This window comes from Phacochoerus africanus, chromosome 9 (genome assembly GCF_016906955.1).
Source record: "Phacochoerus africanus isolate WHEZ1 chromosome 9, ROS_Pafr_v1, whole genome shotgun sequence".
NCBI classification, from domain to species: domain Eukaryota; kingdom Metazoa; phylum Chordata; class Mammalia; order Artiodactyla; family Suidae; genus Phacochoerus; species Phacochoerus africanus.
The window spans coordinates 61,391,762-61,405,411 of NC_062552.1; the positions used below are offsets into that span (position 1 = coordinate 61,391,762).

Consider the following 13,650-nt stretch of genomic DNA (forward strand, 5'->3'; position numbering starts at 1 on the left):
TGGCATATGGAGGTCCCCAGGCTAGGGGTCAAATTGGAGCTGCCAGTCTATGCCACATCTGAGCTGAGTCTTTGACCTACACAACAGTTCATGGTAAGGTTAGATCCTTAACGCACTGAGTGAGGCCAGAGATTGAATCCACATTCTCATGGATACTAGTCAGGTTTGTTACCACTGAGCCCAAACAGGAACTCCCCACCTAATTTTCTTTTATTTCAATTTAAATAATTTATATTGAACTATCTTCAAGTTATTTCTTCAGCTGTGTTGACTCTATTGATCATCCTGAAAGAATGTTTCACCTCTAATAACATATTTTTTTATTTTTTATAGTTTTCTTCCTCTGACTATGGAACTCTCACTCTCTGTGGTAATGGTTTCCTTCTTTCTACCAAAAATTTCTCATCTGGTTCATTCAAACTATCTCCCCCCTGCCTTTTTTCTTTTCTTTTCTTTTTTTGGTACTAAATCCTTTAACATACTACTTTTAAAAATTTTTTTGTGATTTTTATTTTTTCCATTATAGTTGGTTTACAGTGTTTTGTCAATTTTCTACTGCACAGCAAAATGACCTAGTCACACATACACACACACACATATATACATTCTTTTTCTCACATTATCCTCCATCATGTTCCATCACAAGTGACTAAATATAGTTCCCTGTGCTATACAGTAGGATCTCATTGCTTATCCATTCCAAATGCAATAGTTTATATCTATTAACCCCAGACTCCCAGTCCATCCCACTCCCTCCCCTCACCCTTTGGCAACCACAAGTCTGTTCTCCAAGTGCATGCATTTTTCTGTGGAAAGGTTCATTTGTGCCATATATATTAGATTCCAGGTATAAATGCTATCATATGGTATTTGTCTTTCTCTATCTTAACTTCACTTAGTATGAGAATCTCTAGTTCCATGTTGCTGCAAATGGCATTATTTTGTTATTTTTTATGGCTGAGTAGTATTCCATTGTGTACATGTACCACTTCTTCTTAATCCCTTTAACTGTCAATGGATATATAGGTTGTTTCCATGTCTTGGCTATTGTGAATAGTGCTGCAATGAACATATGGGTGCATGTATCTTTTACACATTCTGTCTGGATATATGCCCAAGAGTGGGACTGCTGGGTCATATGGTAGTTCTATATTTAGCTTTCTGAGGTACCTCCCTACTGCTTTCCATAGTGGTTGTACCAGTTTATATTCCTACCAGCAGTGTAGGAGGGTACCCTTTTCTCCACACCCTCTCCAGCATTTCTTCTTTGTGGACTTGTTATGATGGGCACTCTGACAGGAGTGAGGTGGTGCCTCATAGTAGTTTCGATTTGCATTTCTCTAATAATTAGTGATGCTGAGCATTTTTTCATGTGCCTGTTGGCCATCTGTATGTTTTCGTTGGAGAAATGTCTTTTCAGGTCTTTTGCCCATTTTTTCAATTGGGTTGTTGGTTTTTTTCCTGTTAAGTTATATAAGTTGTTTGTATATTTTAGAGATTAGGCCCTTGTTAGTTGCATCGTTTGAAACTATTTTCTCCCATTCCATGTTCTTTTTTTTTTTTTTTTTATGGTTTCCTTTGCTGTGCAAAAGCTTGTCAGTTTGATTAGGTCCCATAGGTTTATTTTTGCTTTTATTTCTGTTGCCTTGGGAGACTGACGTAAGAAAACACTGGTGTGGTTTATGTCAGAGAATGTTTTGCCTATGTTCTCTTCCAGGAGTTTGATGGTGTCTTGTCTTAACGTTTAAGTCTTTAAGCTATTTTGAATTTATTTTTGTGCATGGCTTGAGGAGATGTTCCAGTTTCACTGATTTACATGCAGCTATCCAGTTTTCTAAGCACCACTTCCTGAAAAGGCTGTCTTTCCCCCATTTTATATTCTTGCCTCCTTTGTCAAAGATCAATTGACCATAGATGTCTGGGTTTATTTTTGGGTTCTCTATTCTGTTCCATTTGTCTATATGTCTGTCTTTGTACCTGTACCACACTGTCTTGATGACTATGGCTTTATAATATTGCCTTAAGTCTTGGAGAGTTGTGTGTCCTGCTTGGTTTTTGTTCCTCAGGATTGCTTTGGCAATTCTGAGTCTTTTATGGTTCCATATAAATTTTGGATTGTTTGTTCTAATTCTGTGAAAAATGTCATGGGTAATTTGATAGGGATGGTATTGAAACTGTAGACTGCAGGATTAACATTCAGAAATTCGTTGCATTTCTGTATACTAACAATGAAATATTAGAAAAGGAATAAAAAAATACAGTATCTTTTAAAATCACACCCCCCAAAATTAAATACCTAGGAATAAACCTGACCAAGGAGGTGAAAGACTTATATGCTGAGAATTAGAAAACATTAATCAAAGAAATTAAAGAAGAGTCAAAGAAATGGAAAGATATTCCATGCTCCTGGGATGGAAAAATTAATATCATAAAAATAACATACTATTAATAATGAAGTCTATCTCATAGTTCCAATATGTGGGTCTCCTGAATTTGGTTCCTTGCTTTATCTTTCTACAATGAGCTGGCATTCTCTTCTTCTGTTTGTGCCCAATAATTTTTGATTGAATGCTAAGCATCATGTACAGAACAGCAGAGACTGAGACGATTATTATTTATACTTGGAAACTTACATGTCTATTCTTTTGTCAAGCCACTCATGTGGAGGAGTTCAGTCAATTCAGACAGGAATTGGGCTTGATGTGGATTTTATTGTTGTTACAGTCACCTTAAACACAGGGTAGGTTTCAGTGGCAGACTACCATTGTCCTGTGTTTAAGGGAAGAGATGAGAAGCCAGAGAGTGTTTCTCAGTTCCCCATTTCTTCTCACCAGGGGATCTCTCTCCATATTATTGATCATCTACCCCCTCAGCAGAAAGCTTTTGTTATTTGGTGGTAGGCTCATGGTTGGGCAGGTGGGATTTTCAGCTGTCCTGGTTCAGCCTCAGTATTAGAGAGGCCCTGGGGCTCTCCTTCCTATGGCAACTAAAATCTGCTTTTTATTTGTGTTGGTCTTGAGTGGTGGTTTCCTGTCCTTCCCCCAGCAGTAAAAGACCTCTCCTAGGTATTGGTGTAGGACCCTCGAGCCCAAAACCATTTTATACATTTCTTTTAGAGAGGTAAAGGTTTTTTCTTCTACCCTTCTCCCAGCAGTAGTAGGTCTTTGCCTGTGTCCTGGGGACCCAAGGGTTCCTCCTCCAAGTGGAAAAGTAGTTTTGCTTCTAATGTCCCTGCAGAAATTTATAAAATACGGTTTTATGCCCCTTCCCCTTTGGTTGGAGGCTTAAGGAAGTGTAAATAAATGGGAGGGGCTCTATGCCTACCTCCCAGCAGCCAAAGATCACCTCCTTCACTCTACACCAAGATGACTTTTCTCAAATCGCCAACTTGTCCCCAATCTTAATAGTGAGTATTCTCTGGAGCCCCAGGAAAATATATTTGCAAGCAAGCATGAACTCCCCTTTTATTTGAGGCCCCCAGAAATTTCAAACTCATCTATACTTAGTCTTTAATATTCAGTTAAAATTTTAGCTGATATCTTCTTATTCATTTTTTATGGCAGCCATCTCTTTCTCTTGTATTCTACCAAAGGTCAAACAATTCAGGACCAATCCTTTGGGAGCGGAGGGTTGTCCAATTCCTTGAAATTCAGGTTATGTGGTTGTTTTGCAAGTTCAGCTCTATGATGGGCTCATTGAAATTACGGTTTTGTAAATCATCCAGCTTTTTATTGCAGGTGACAGTGAAATGTTCTGTTCACACTCCTTACAGCCTGAGTAGAAGTTCCCTTCCACTTTAATTCCGTTTCCTTTTCTAGTTTCGTAAAGGCATCACCACTCTCCCAGTCACCCAGAAAAACCATTCGAAGTATCTCTAACTTCTCTACAACAATGTTTAATATCCAATCAGTTGATAAAGTATGAATTAGATAAATCACTACCATCTCTTTATTAGGATCCCTTGTTTCTATTTCTCTAGTATAAGCACTTATTATTTTATAATGGACTTTATAAAAATACTCCTTCAACCATTCTGTCTTCTAAGTAAATCTGACTTTGTCATCAGACTGCCCTACTACAGTATTCTTTTGACTGGTTATAATCAAGGCCAAGATCAAGCTAATCCTATTTTGCCTTTACAGGTCACTTTCCTACAGGAACAGGTACTCTATTCTATTTTCATAATGACCCAAGCCCCTTTTTAACATATGGAAATCCTAACATTTCAGGTCTAATACAAAGAGCACACTTTCCACGAAAAACTTTCCTGTTCACATAGACTTCCTCTCTTTTGAATTGTACGCTGGATTATTTGAACTATAAAAATAACACTTATTATAGACTGGTATTAAAGTTGTACACATCTCTTACATTCCTTAACCTCAGAAAGGCAGAGATCAGATCTTATAAATTTTATAGTCTCTCTCTTAACCTTCTCATATAAATATTTATCTTGCAAATGAAAACAGCAAAATTAACAAGGCATTCACTCTCTTTTGTAGAATCCATGCATGCTTAATGCATCCCTGACTAGGTCACTAAAAAAATCTCACCAATGCACAAAATGTTGTCTGTTTTTGAAATGTTGTCTCAAAAAGGGAAAAAAAAACACACACCGTGACTATAATTATTATGCCATCCAAGCATTTTCAGAGGAAAGCCCAGTTAGGATTAGTTTAGGGTTCCTCCTACCACAGCTGCCATTTATATGGTTAGAGTTAACTCTATAGTGGTAATCACAAACACAAATACACTCATGACCTTTTGTTTAGTTTCATGGAAATAATCCTAAGAGAGCCATGACATTTACTAAGGAAAATCATTGCACTAATAAAAAGAAATAAGCCTATCCACCTCACTCATTCTGTTAGTGCCTTATCTGGTCATCATACTTGGTCATTTTGCCAAAATGGAAAAGTGACATGCTTCTACTAAATCACTTTCAATGAACAGGGAAAGGTATAATCACAGACAAACATAGGAAGAAAAAGAGCAGTTCTAAAATACATGCTCAAGAAATAGCATATAAAAATTCTATATGCCATTTTAGAGAAAAGCCAGGATAGATGCCATCTTTGCCAATTAGCTTCCCTTGCTAGACTATACAGTTAGGACCACAATAGAACCTGAACTAAATTTGACTAAAACACCAAATCAGTGGCTTTGTGACTCCAGATAGCAAATCAGATGTCTAAAGTAGCCTCTTTTTCATGTGTTTTTGAGAAATGCACAAAATAAAAAATGCTTTTTCCTGCTAAAACAAATAAATAGTACACTCAATAGTTTTCCTGATCAATTTTCCACAAAACTGTTATCCAACACTTCAACTTTCAGTAATTTAGTAAGAAAAAATAATCATATAAAAAAGTTCAGCATAGCCTTGGTCACCATAATGAAAAATAGGACACAACTGAATGTTAATAGGAAATAATATATATGAAACAAAATGTATATACACTATTCAACAATGAAAAATGTTGATGCAGATCTATATTTATTGACAGGTAAAGATGTTCACAGAACATTTGTTGCAGGAAAATATGATATAAAGCCATATACATATCTGTGTGTGCTCATATGCAGTACTCCTGGATGGCAGGGTTTGGAGAATACGCATATTACCAATTTATTTTCAATCACTCCAAATTCATATTTTATTGCCTGCTCTGCAAAAATGAAGCTGGGCCCTTTACATATTTTTCCTTTGCCAGCTGACAAGTATGTTACAACTTCATCAGTAGAGGATGCTAATGAACAGGTTCCCTTAATACTCCAAACTCTGTGGTGGTTTTTTAGCAGAATGCCTTCACTGAGACAGCTCCTTGTCAACGACTTTTCCCCAGGACATTAGACAGCAGGTTTTGAGCAAGTTTCTACGGGACGGTAGCACAGCAACTTCTCTATCATGCATTAAACCACGGCCTCACCCTCTCCAGCATGGTCTGGGTCAGCCCCGAGAGGGGCCTTTTCCTGCACTTTTCTCAGACCTACAAGTCTATCACTTTTTTATATTCATCAGAACTCTTTTTACTTCTTACTAGGCAACAATATATATTCCAATCCCCTGTTATAGCTAATAACTTTTTATTAAAGAAAATTTAATTATTTAGTTTTTGCTCAAAATATTGTGTGGTTTCCCCAGAATTAACCCTAATACAGTGAGGTTTTCTTTTCCCTTTTCACTTTTTAGTGTTGTCTGAATATATAATAAGCATGTATTTTGGGGTAATCAGAAAAGGAAAGTTGATTTTATTTTGGAAAAACTAAAGAAAAATTCAATGCAAAATAAACATTAAGTTTGTGTATTTTAATAAGGCAGAAATATGTTTGTGAGATTAAAATGACAGAAATAGAAAGAATATTCATTTATGTAAGACTATAATTATTCAGTTTTCTTTACACCAATTTCTTTTCAACAGTATCCAAAATTATGTTTCTAGGTCTTTTTAAAGTGAGAAAATGATTTAAATAGCTATTTTTTTCTCTCTCAGTCATGCCATATACTGGTCTTTATAAATAGGTTACTGATCACTAGGTATCCTTGAGTGACAGGTCCTGTTTACATGAGCTCCTCAGTCAGCCTCTTTCCTCTCACTATTTCCGCCCCTCTTACCATGTTCAAGGATTATCAGCTGGGCTCCAGCTTGTGCATTTCCAACATCATTCTCAGCAATGCATTGATAGAACCCTTCATCTGATTTCACCAGACCCAAAACTTGAAGATTATGCTCCTTCTGAGGAAGAAAAACAACATTTTATGATTCAACTAATGACCATTAGTTCAAAATCTTGAGGATATGCTCTTTCTTTCATAAAATTATATGGTTCAGTTACTGAATACTTGTGAATTACTTCTTGTGACATACCTGACTATGCATTTCAAAAATAGAAAATGCATTCCTACAAGGAATGAATTATATGAGAAAGTTGTAATGAGATATTAAGTCTTTAACCACTATAATTACCTCAGATTATGTCTATGAATGTCATATGTGCATCTTAACATATGCAATTAATCTTTACTACTAAAAACTGAGCTAATTCTGTTACTAGGATGTTAGATAATGGTAATAACAGCAGATAATATTTACTAAGGATTTACTATACTTATACTTAAGCATTACTAAGCTTTAAAAGCAATAATGGCTGAGTATTCCTAAATAGATTTAATGCTAATTATTTACTCTTGCATTTACTTTTTACGAGAACTTTTATATCTATTGTCTCAACAACTGTCCACCACTGGGTCATACCTTTATTTATTTATTTTTTTTCCGCTTTTTAGGGCTGTACAGGCAGCATATGGAAGTTCCCAGGCTAGGGGTCGAATCTGAGCTGCAGCTGTTGGCCTACGCCACAGCCACAGCAACACAGGATCCAAACTGCGTGTAACCTACACCACAGCTCATGGCAATGCCGGATCCTTAACCCACCGAATGAGGCCAAGGATCAAACCTGCCCACATCCTCATGGATTACTAGTCAGGTTTGTTACCACTGAGCCACAATGGGAACCTCCCAAATCATACTTATTTTGAAGATCCTGAGCATCAGTATATGAAAGACAGATTTATGCTCCTTGAATAGACAGCTAAGAAGATAACTGGTGCATGTGTATATACACACAGGACAATCATTACCCAGAAAGGTGGCAGCTGTGTTTAAGAGTGATGGTATGTTTGAGTAGGAATACTAGCCTGTTGGTCAGGAGGTCAGGACTTTAGGCTGAGTTCAAATACTGATTTGCTATGTGATCTTATATGAGCTACCAAAACATCTCTGGGCTCAACTTTCTTATCAACCAATGAAGAAATTATATTTTAAATGAATTTTTCTACCTTCATCTTATATACACCAGTTTATGTACTACAGATAACAGAACTCTTGGTGATCACACTTGAAGATATTAAAGGTTTCAGAGATAGGTTTCTTTGAAAAATACTTACTACAATCTTAAAGTAATCACTTGGGATAACCATATCCCCATTCTTGACCCACTTTACAGTTGGAGTTGGCTTCCCAGTCACTTCACATTCAAATATAATATCCATAGATTCATGAGCATATATATTAGTAGGCTGCTTCAGGAATTCAGGTTGGACTTCAAAATAGAAAGGAAATTAAGATGTTAATAAAAATAAAAGCAGGTAGCTATTTATATTTCAAGCATTTTTTTTAAATCACAGAATTCATGGGATTTTTAATTATTTGAGGCTTTCATACATTTCTACAAAAGCATATAAATATATATATAAATACATGATAGGAACACAATACCTTTAAAAACTGATATTGTGGTATAATCAACTGGAAGAAGAATTATAACAATAATTTGGGTTTCTCTGTTGAGTAATATTTACTAAGTTGACTGTATTGAAGAAATCGAATATAGGAAAGTTCTATAAATGTCTAAAAATGAATATTTAAAGTCTACTTCCCTAAGATTTAAACCATTTTGGAAGGGCCATAATTAAAATTCAAAAAGAGTTGAGAAGACTGACATTATCTTCCTTTTCAGTCAACATGATGAGTAACCAAAACCAAAACAAAAAACCCAAATGTCACGACAAAGTCCTACTGCATAACACAGAGAACTATATTCAATGTCCTATGATAAATCATAATGGAAAAGAGTATTTTTCAAACAGAGTGTGTGTGTGTATATGTATCTATACGTAACTGAATCACGTTGCTGAACAGCAGAAGTTAACACATTACAAATCATCTATACTTCAATTAAAAAATGTAAAAAAAAGTTACGTTAGAGTCCTTTAATAATTCACTCACTGAAACACACACACACACACACTCCCATTAGTAACATCCTTCATTACATGAAACAGTTTTTGAGGCTGGGAGGCAGAGTGACAGAATCTTTGGGGAAACGTTAAATGTATTTGAAAAAGAATATTCCAGTGTCTCCCTTTCCCTTTAAGCCCAAGTTGTGACTGACTTATTTATAAATAACGGATTCTGTAAGATTTTGAATTTAAAGGGTAAAAGCAGACCATCTAGTACAACTTCCTACCTATAACAGTAATTTCTTATTCTTACAACATCCCTGGCAAGGAGTCTTAACTAATCCCTGTTTGAGAGTTGCAAATGACAAGGAATTTCTGTATCATAAAGCAGCAATCTCCATCACAGGCTAGTTCTGTTTTAAAAAATGATGACAACAGCAGCTTTTCTTCTCCTCAACAGTTGAGCTAAAATGTATGTGCTCAGCTTGCTGGGATTTTGATTGAGACTTTGCTGAACTTGTGGCAACCTGACACTTTAACAATGTTGTCTTCCTTTCATGAACAAGGTTTATCTCCATTTATTTGGATCTTTGGTTTCTCTCATCAATGTTTTATGTATTTCAATATACAAATTTATTCATACTTTGTTAGGTGTATCCCTAAGGATTTCAAACTTTTTGGTGGTACTGTAAGTGGTACTGAAAATATTTTTAGTTTCTAATTATTCACTGCTAGTGTCTTGAGATGAAACTGATTTATATATACTGATCTTTCATCCTATGGTCATGTTAAATTCACTCATTAGTTCCAGCAGCTTTTTTTTGGCCACACCTGAAGCATGTGGAAGTTCCTGGACCAGGAACTGAACTTGTGTCACAGCAGTGGCCCAAGCTACTGCAGTGACAACACCGGATCCTTAACCTGTTGCATCACAAGAGAACTCCTTCTAGCAGCTTTTTATATACAATTCTGGGATTATCTACATAGACGGCCAAGTTGCCTGTGAATAAAGATGGTTTTATTTCTTCCTTTCCAATATTCCTTCCTCTTTCTAAATTTTCTTATCTACTGCACAGGGTAGAGGTCCTGGGAAGAAGCACAAACCAACATTACAATTTGGGTAAATGAAGAGTCAAAGTATAGAGAGCAGGTAGACTCCCAGGTAACCAGTAGAAGCCAAGAACGATAAGAACATATAATATTAACAAGTAACACAGTGATGGATGATTAAGAAAACATGAGTCTGTACAACTAGATGTTATCAGGGAAATCTTTTTTTTTTATGGCCATACTGGAGGCACATGGAAGTTATCAGGCCAGGAATCAAATCCAAGCCACAGTTGTGAGGCATGCCAGAGCTGGGGCAACACCAGATCCTTTAACCCACTGTGCCAGGCCAGAGCTCGAACCTGCACCTCTGCAGTAACAGAAGCCGCTGTTGTTGGATTATTAACCCAACAGGCCACGGTGGGAACTCCCAGGGAAATCTGTTAATAGTGAATTTAACTCTCTTTTCAAACATTGGTTAGTCATCTGAGTTTAATCTTCTGTGAGTTATCTGTATACACACTTTGCCATTTTTTTTCAATTAGAGTGTTCAAAATTTCCCTATCTACATATATATGATCACGCTGCTTATCAACTTATGGCCTCTCAGCTTCAAATCCACTCTTCTGTGTTATAAAGGATGTGGATCTTTGCCAGCTGATGTAGTGTTTGACTGTGCTAACTGAGGGTGCTGGAGGGTCACTGCAAAGCACAGCAGAGGAAAGCGCTTATCTTTCAGGTTGGGGTGTGCTCTTTTCCCTATCATGCGGCAGCTATGTGGGAGACCCACTGGTGATCACCCTCCTGCAAGTTTCTCTGCTCAATCTCTGGTGTCTCCAGTTTACCCCAGCAGATGGCTTTCGGTGCACCGGCTCTGTCCCCTGGCATCTCATCAAAGAGCACCCAGTATACTAGTGCTGACTCATAGCACCCCACTAGGCAACTCAGTCAGTCTGGCCCATGGCACCCCAGCAGGCAGGCAATCTCCTGTGGATCAGCGTGGGCCACAGCTGAGTCCTCTGGCAATGACTACATTCTCTCCAAGGTGTGAATTGCAACCATGGGGAGGGGTGCCCTCTTCCAAGTTTGTTCCTCTTTTTGGATTTTCTTCCTCAGCTTTTGAGGTAGGAGCTGATTCTTATGTTCACTACTTCTTATTTTATCCTATTTTATCTTTTTTAGTAGTTAAAACACCTTTTACTTGTTAATAATTCTTTATGTTAAATTTTCCTTGTTCAAATTCCTGGTGTGATTTTTGGCTCTTGACTGGACCCTGAAAAATATAGTAAGACGTCAATCCTTTCTCATACACACTGCCAATATTTCTACTCGGTTGTTTCTTTGCTCTTTTTTAATTTGGGGTATCTGTTGATGTACCAAAATTTTACATTTGTATGTGGTAAAATTTACTAGTCCTATCTCTCTTTTTTTTTGGCTACACCCATGGCATGTGGAAGTTCCTGGGCCAGTGACTGAAACCACGCTGCAGTTGCAGTAACACTAGATCTTTAACCCACCGCACCACAAGGGAACTTAAGAGTCTTCTCCTTTTTGGCACCATTTTATTATTCTTACTCTAAAGATTGTCCCTGCTTACATACTAGAAATATATTTAACTTACTTTTTCTTCTAGTACAGCTATGAAACCTCACAGAGTTAAGCATTTAGTTTTATATTTTTCCAAATGGCAACTCCAGCAGTCCCAATAAAAATAACTGAAATAAGTGAAATAGTTTTAATATCTAAATCCTATACTCTTGGAGTTCCCATCGTGGCATAGCGGAAACTAATCCGACTAGGAACCATGAAGTTGCGGGTCCGGTCCCTGGCCTCCACTCAGTGGGTTAAGGATCTGGCATTGCCATGAGCTGTGGCGTAAGCCAGCAGCTATAGCTCTAATTAGACCCCTGGCCTGGGAACTTCCATGTGCTGCAGGTGCAATCCTAAGAAGACAAAAAATAATAATGAAATAAAATAAAAAAAAAATCCTATACTCTTGCAGGTTCATTTCATTGACCTGTCTATTCCCTGGCCAGAACCACAAACTTAATTATCATTAGCATACAGTATTTAAAAAATATTTGACAGAACAAGTACTCTCCTTTTATTCCTTTATTTCCTCAAAAATTTCCTAACATATTCATTAAGATGGATTTTTTTTTCTTTAAGAGATGAATTTAGACTCATCTTTGGTTAAGTTTCTCTGTTCCTTCCCAAAGGAAACAAACTAACAAGAACAACCTAAAGTTTTCATTTGAACTGCAATGAATTTTAGATATAGAAAAATTTTTTTTTGCAATCCTGGGTGGTCTTATTTAAGACTAGATTATTTGTTTGGATATTATTCAATATTTTTTTTTGTCTTTTTGCCTTTTCTAGGGCTGCTCCCAAGGAATATGGAGATTCCCAGGCTAGGGGTCCAATTGAAGCCACAGCCAGAGCCACAGCAACGCGAGATCCAAGCCGCAACTGCAACCTACACCACAGCTCACGGCAATGCTGGATCCTCAACCCACTGAGCAAGGCCAGGGATCGAACCTGCAACCTCATGGTTCCTAGTCGGATTCGTTAACCACTGTGCCACGACGGGAACTCCACAATATTGATCTGTTGTAAGGATATTATAGTGACTTAAGTCAAGTGACATACAGTTGAGTGCTGGTTCTAGCACTTGACTTGGGTTTCAAAATCGATGGATTTATGATTTTATGATTCTAGGTTATATCTATGGTTTTATGATTTTAGTTTATATCTTTATGGTAATTAATAGGTAATGTTCACGAGTGCTATCCACTTACTGTCACTTAGTTACAACAACCCTATATTTAGGTATTAACATATTATTTCTACTTTATAGGCAAGGATGCTAACACGGAGAGAAGCTAAGTAGCTCCATAGGGCCACATAGCTTAGTCAGGGACATATCTGCAGTCTTACTCAAAACCCTATACTCTTTAACTTTCTGTTTTACCAAAGGGAAAAAGAATAATAAATCCCATGTATCTGTCATACAGCTTCAACAATTATCAATTCATGGCCAATACACTTTCATCCATACCCCAAACCATCCCACTGTCCCACCCAGATTACTATGAAAGCAAACCCCGGGTTTTCTATTAGTTTATAAATAAATACCTAAGTATTTATAGAACTAGAACTCCCGTTTCTAAAGAAAACCATGATACCATCATCAGGTTGGTATCTATAATTTCTTAATATCATCCATTATCCAGTTAGTATTCACATTTCACTAGCTGGCCTATTTTTAAAATATCATTTATTTTAATTGGCCAAACAAAGTGCATTCACTGGCATTAATTTCTTTCTTATGTTTCTTTTAATCTACAGGTTCCTCCTCTATCTTTCATCTTTGTGTTCAATGTGTTTGTTGAAGTCACTTGTCCCACAGAACTTCCTGCAGTCTATCTTTTGCTGACTGCATTGCCGTGGGGGTATTTAATGTATTCATCCTATACAGTGACAGTTAATTGTAGAAGCTTCTTTCCCCCAAGACTACTTCATAGGCAGTGCCTTGTCCTTCCATCAGGATGATTCATAATATGTCACTGTATCTATTTTGGGGATGTTAATAATCTTTGATAATCACTATCTATGCAAAAGGAGTTGCAAAATAGTAGTATTCTTATTATGTCATCCTTTCTATAAAGAGACACATTCCCTCATCAATTATTTGGTTATCCTTAAGTAAAGTACTTATAGAAAGAGCAGGATAATGCTTGATTCTTTCCCTTTGCTTACCAATTTTCAAAACAATGATCTGGTTCTCTAATGTCATCTCCCAAATGTGATCACTGAAGACTTTTCAAAAGTATCATGCTATTAGCTCATGGATTAAAATATAT

General features: G+C 36.8%; 1 protein-coding gene across 8 annotated transcripts in view; it reads right to left on the minus strand.

Moving 5' to 3' along the window:
- NEO1 (neogenin 1) overlaps nucleotides 1–13,650 on the minus strand; it is a 233,154-nt gene that overhangs the window by 86,679 nt on the left and 132,825 nt on the right. For all 8 annotated transcript variants that reach the window (XM_047794498.1, XM_047794501.1, XM_047794502.1 and 5 more), the window contains exons 6-7: nucleotides 7,946–8,100; nucleotides 6,614–6,734 (exon numbers count right to left, since the gene is read on the minus strand). In XM_047794498.1, coding sequence (XP_047650454.1) covers nucleotides 6,614–6,734; nucleotides 7,946–8,100 — 276 coding nt within the window. The remainder of the gene's footprint in view (nucleotides 1–6,613; nucleotides 6,735–7,945; nucleotides 8,101–13,650) is intronic.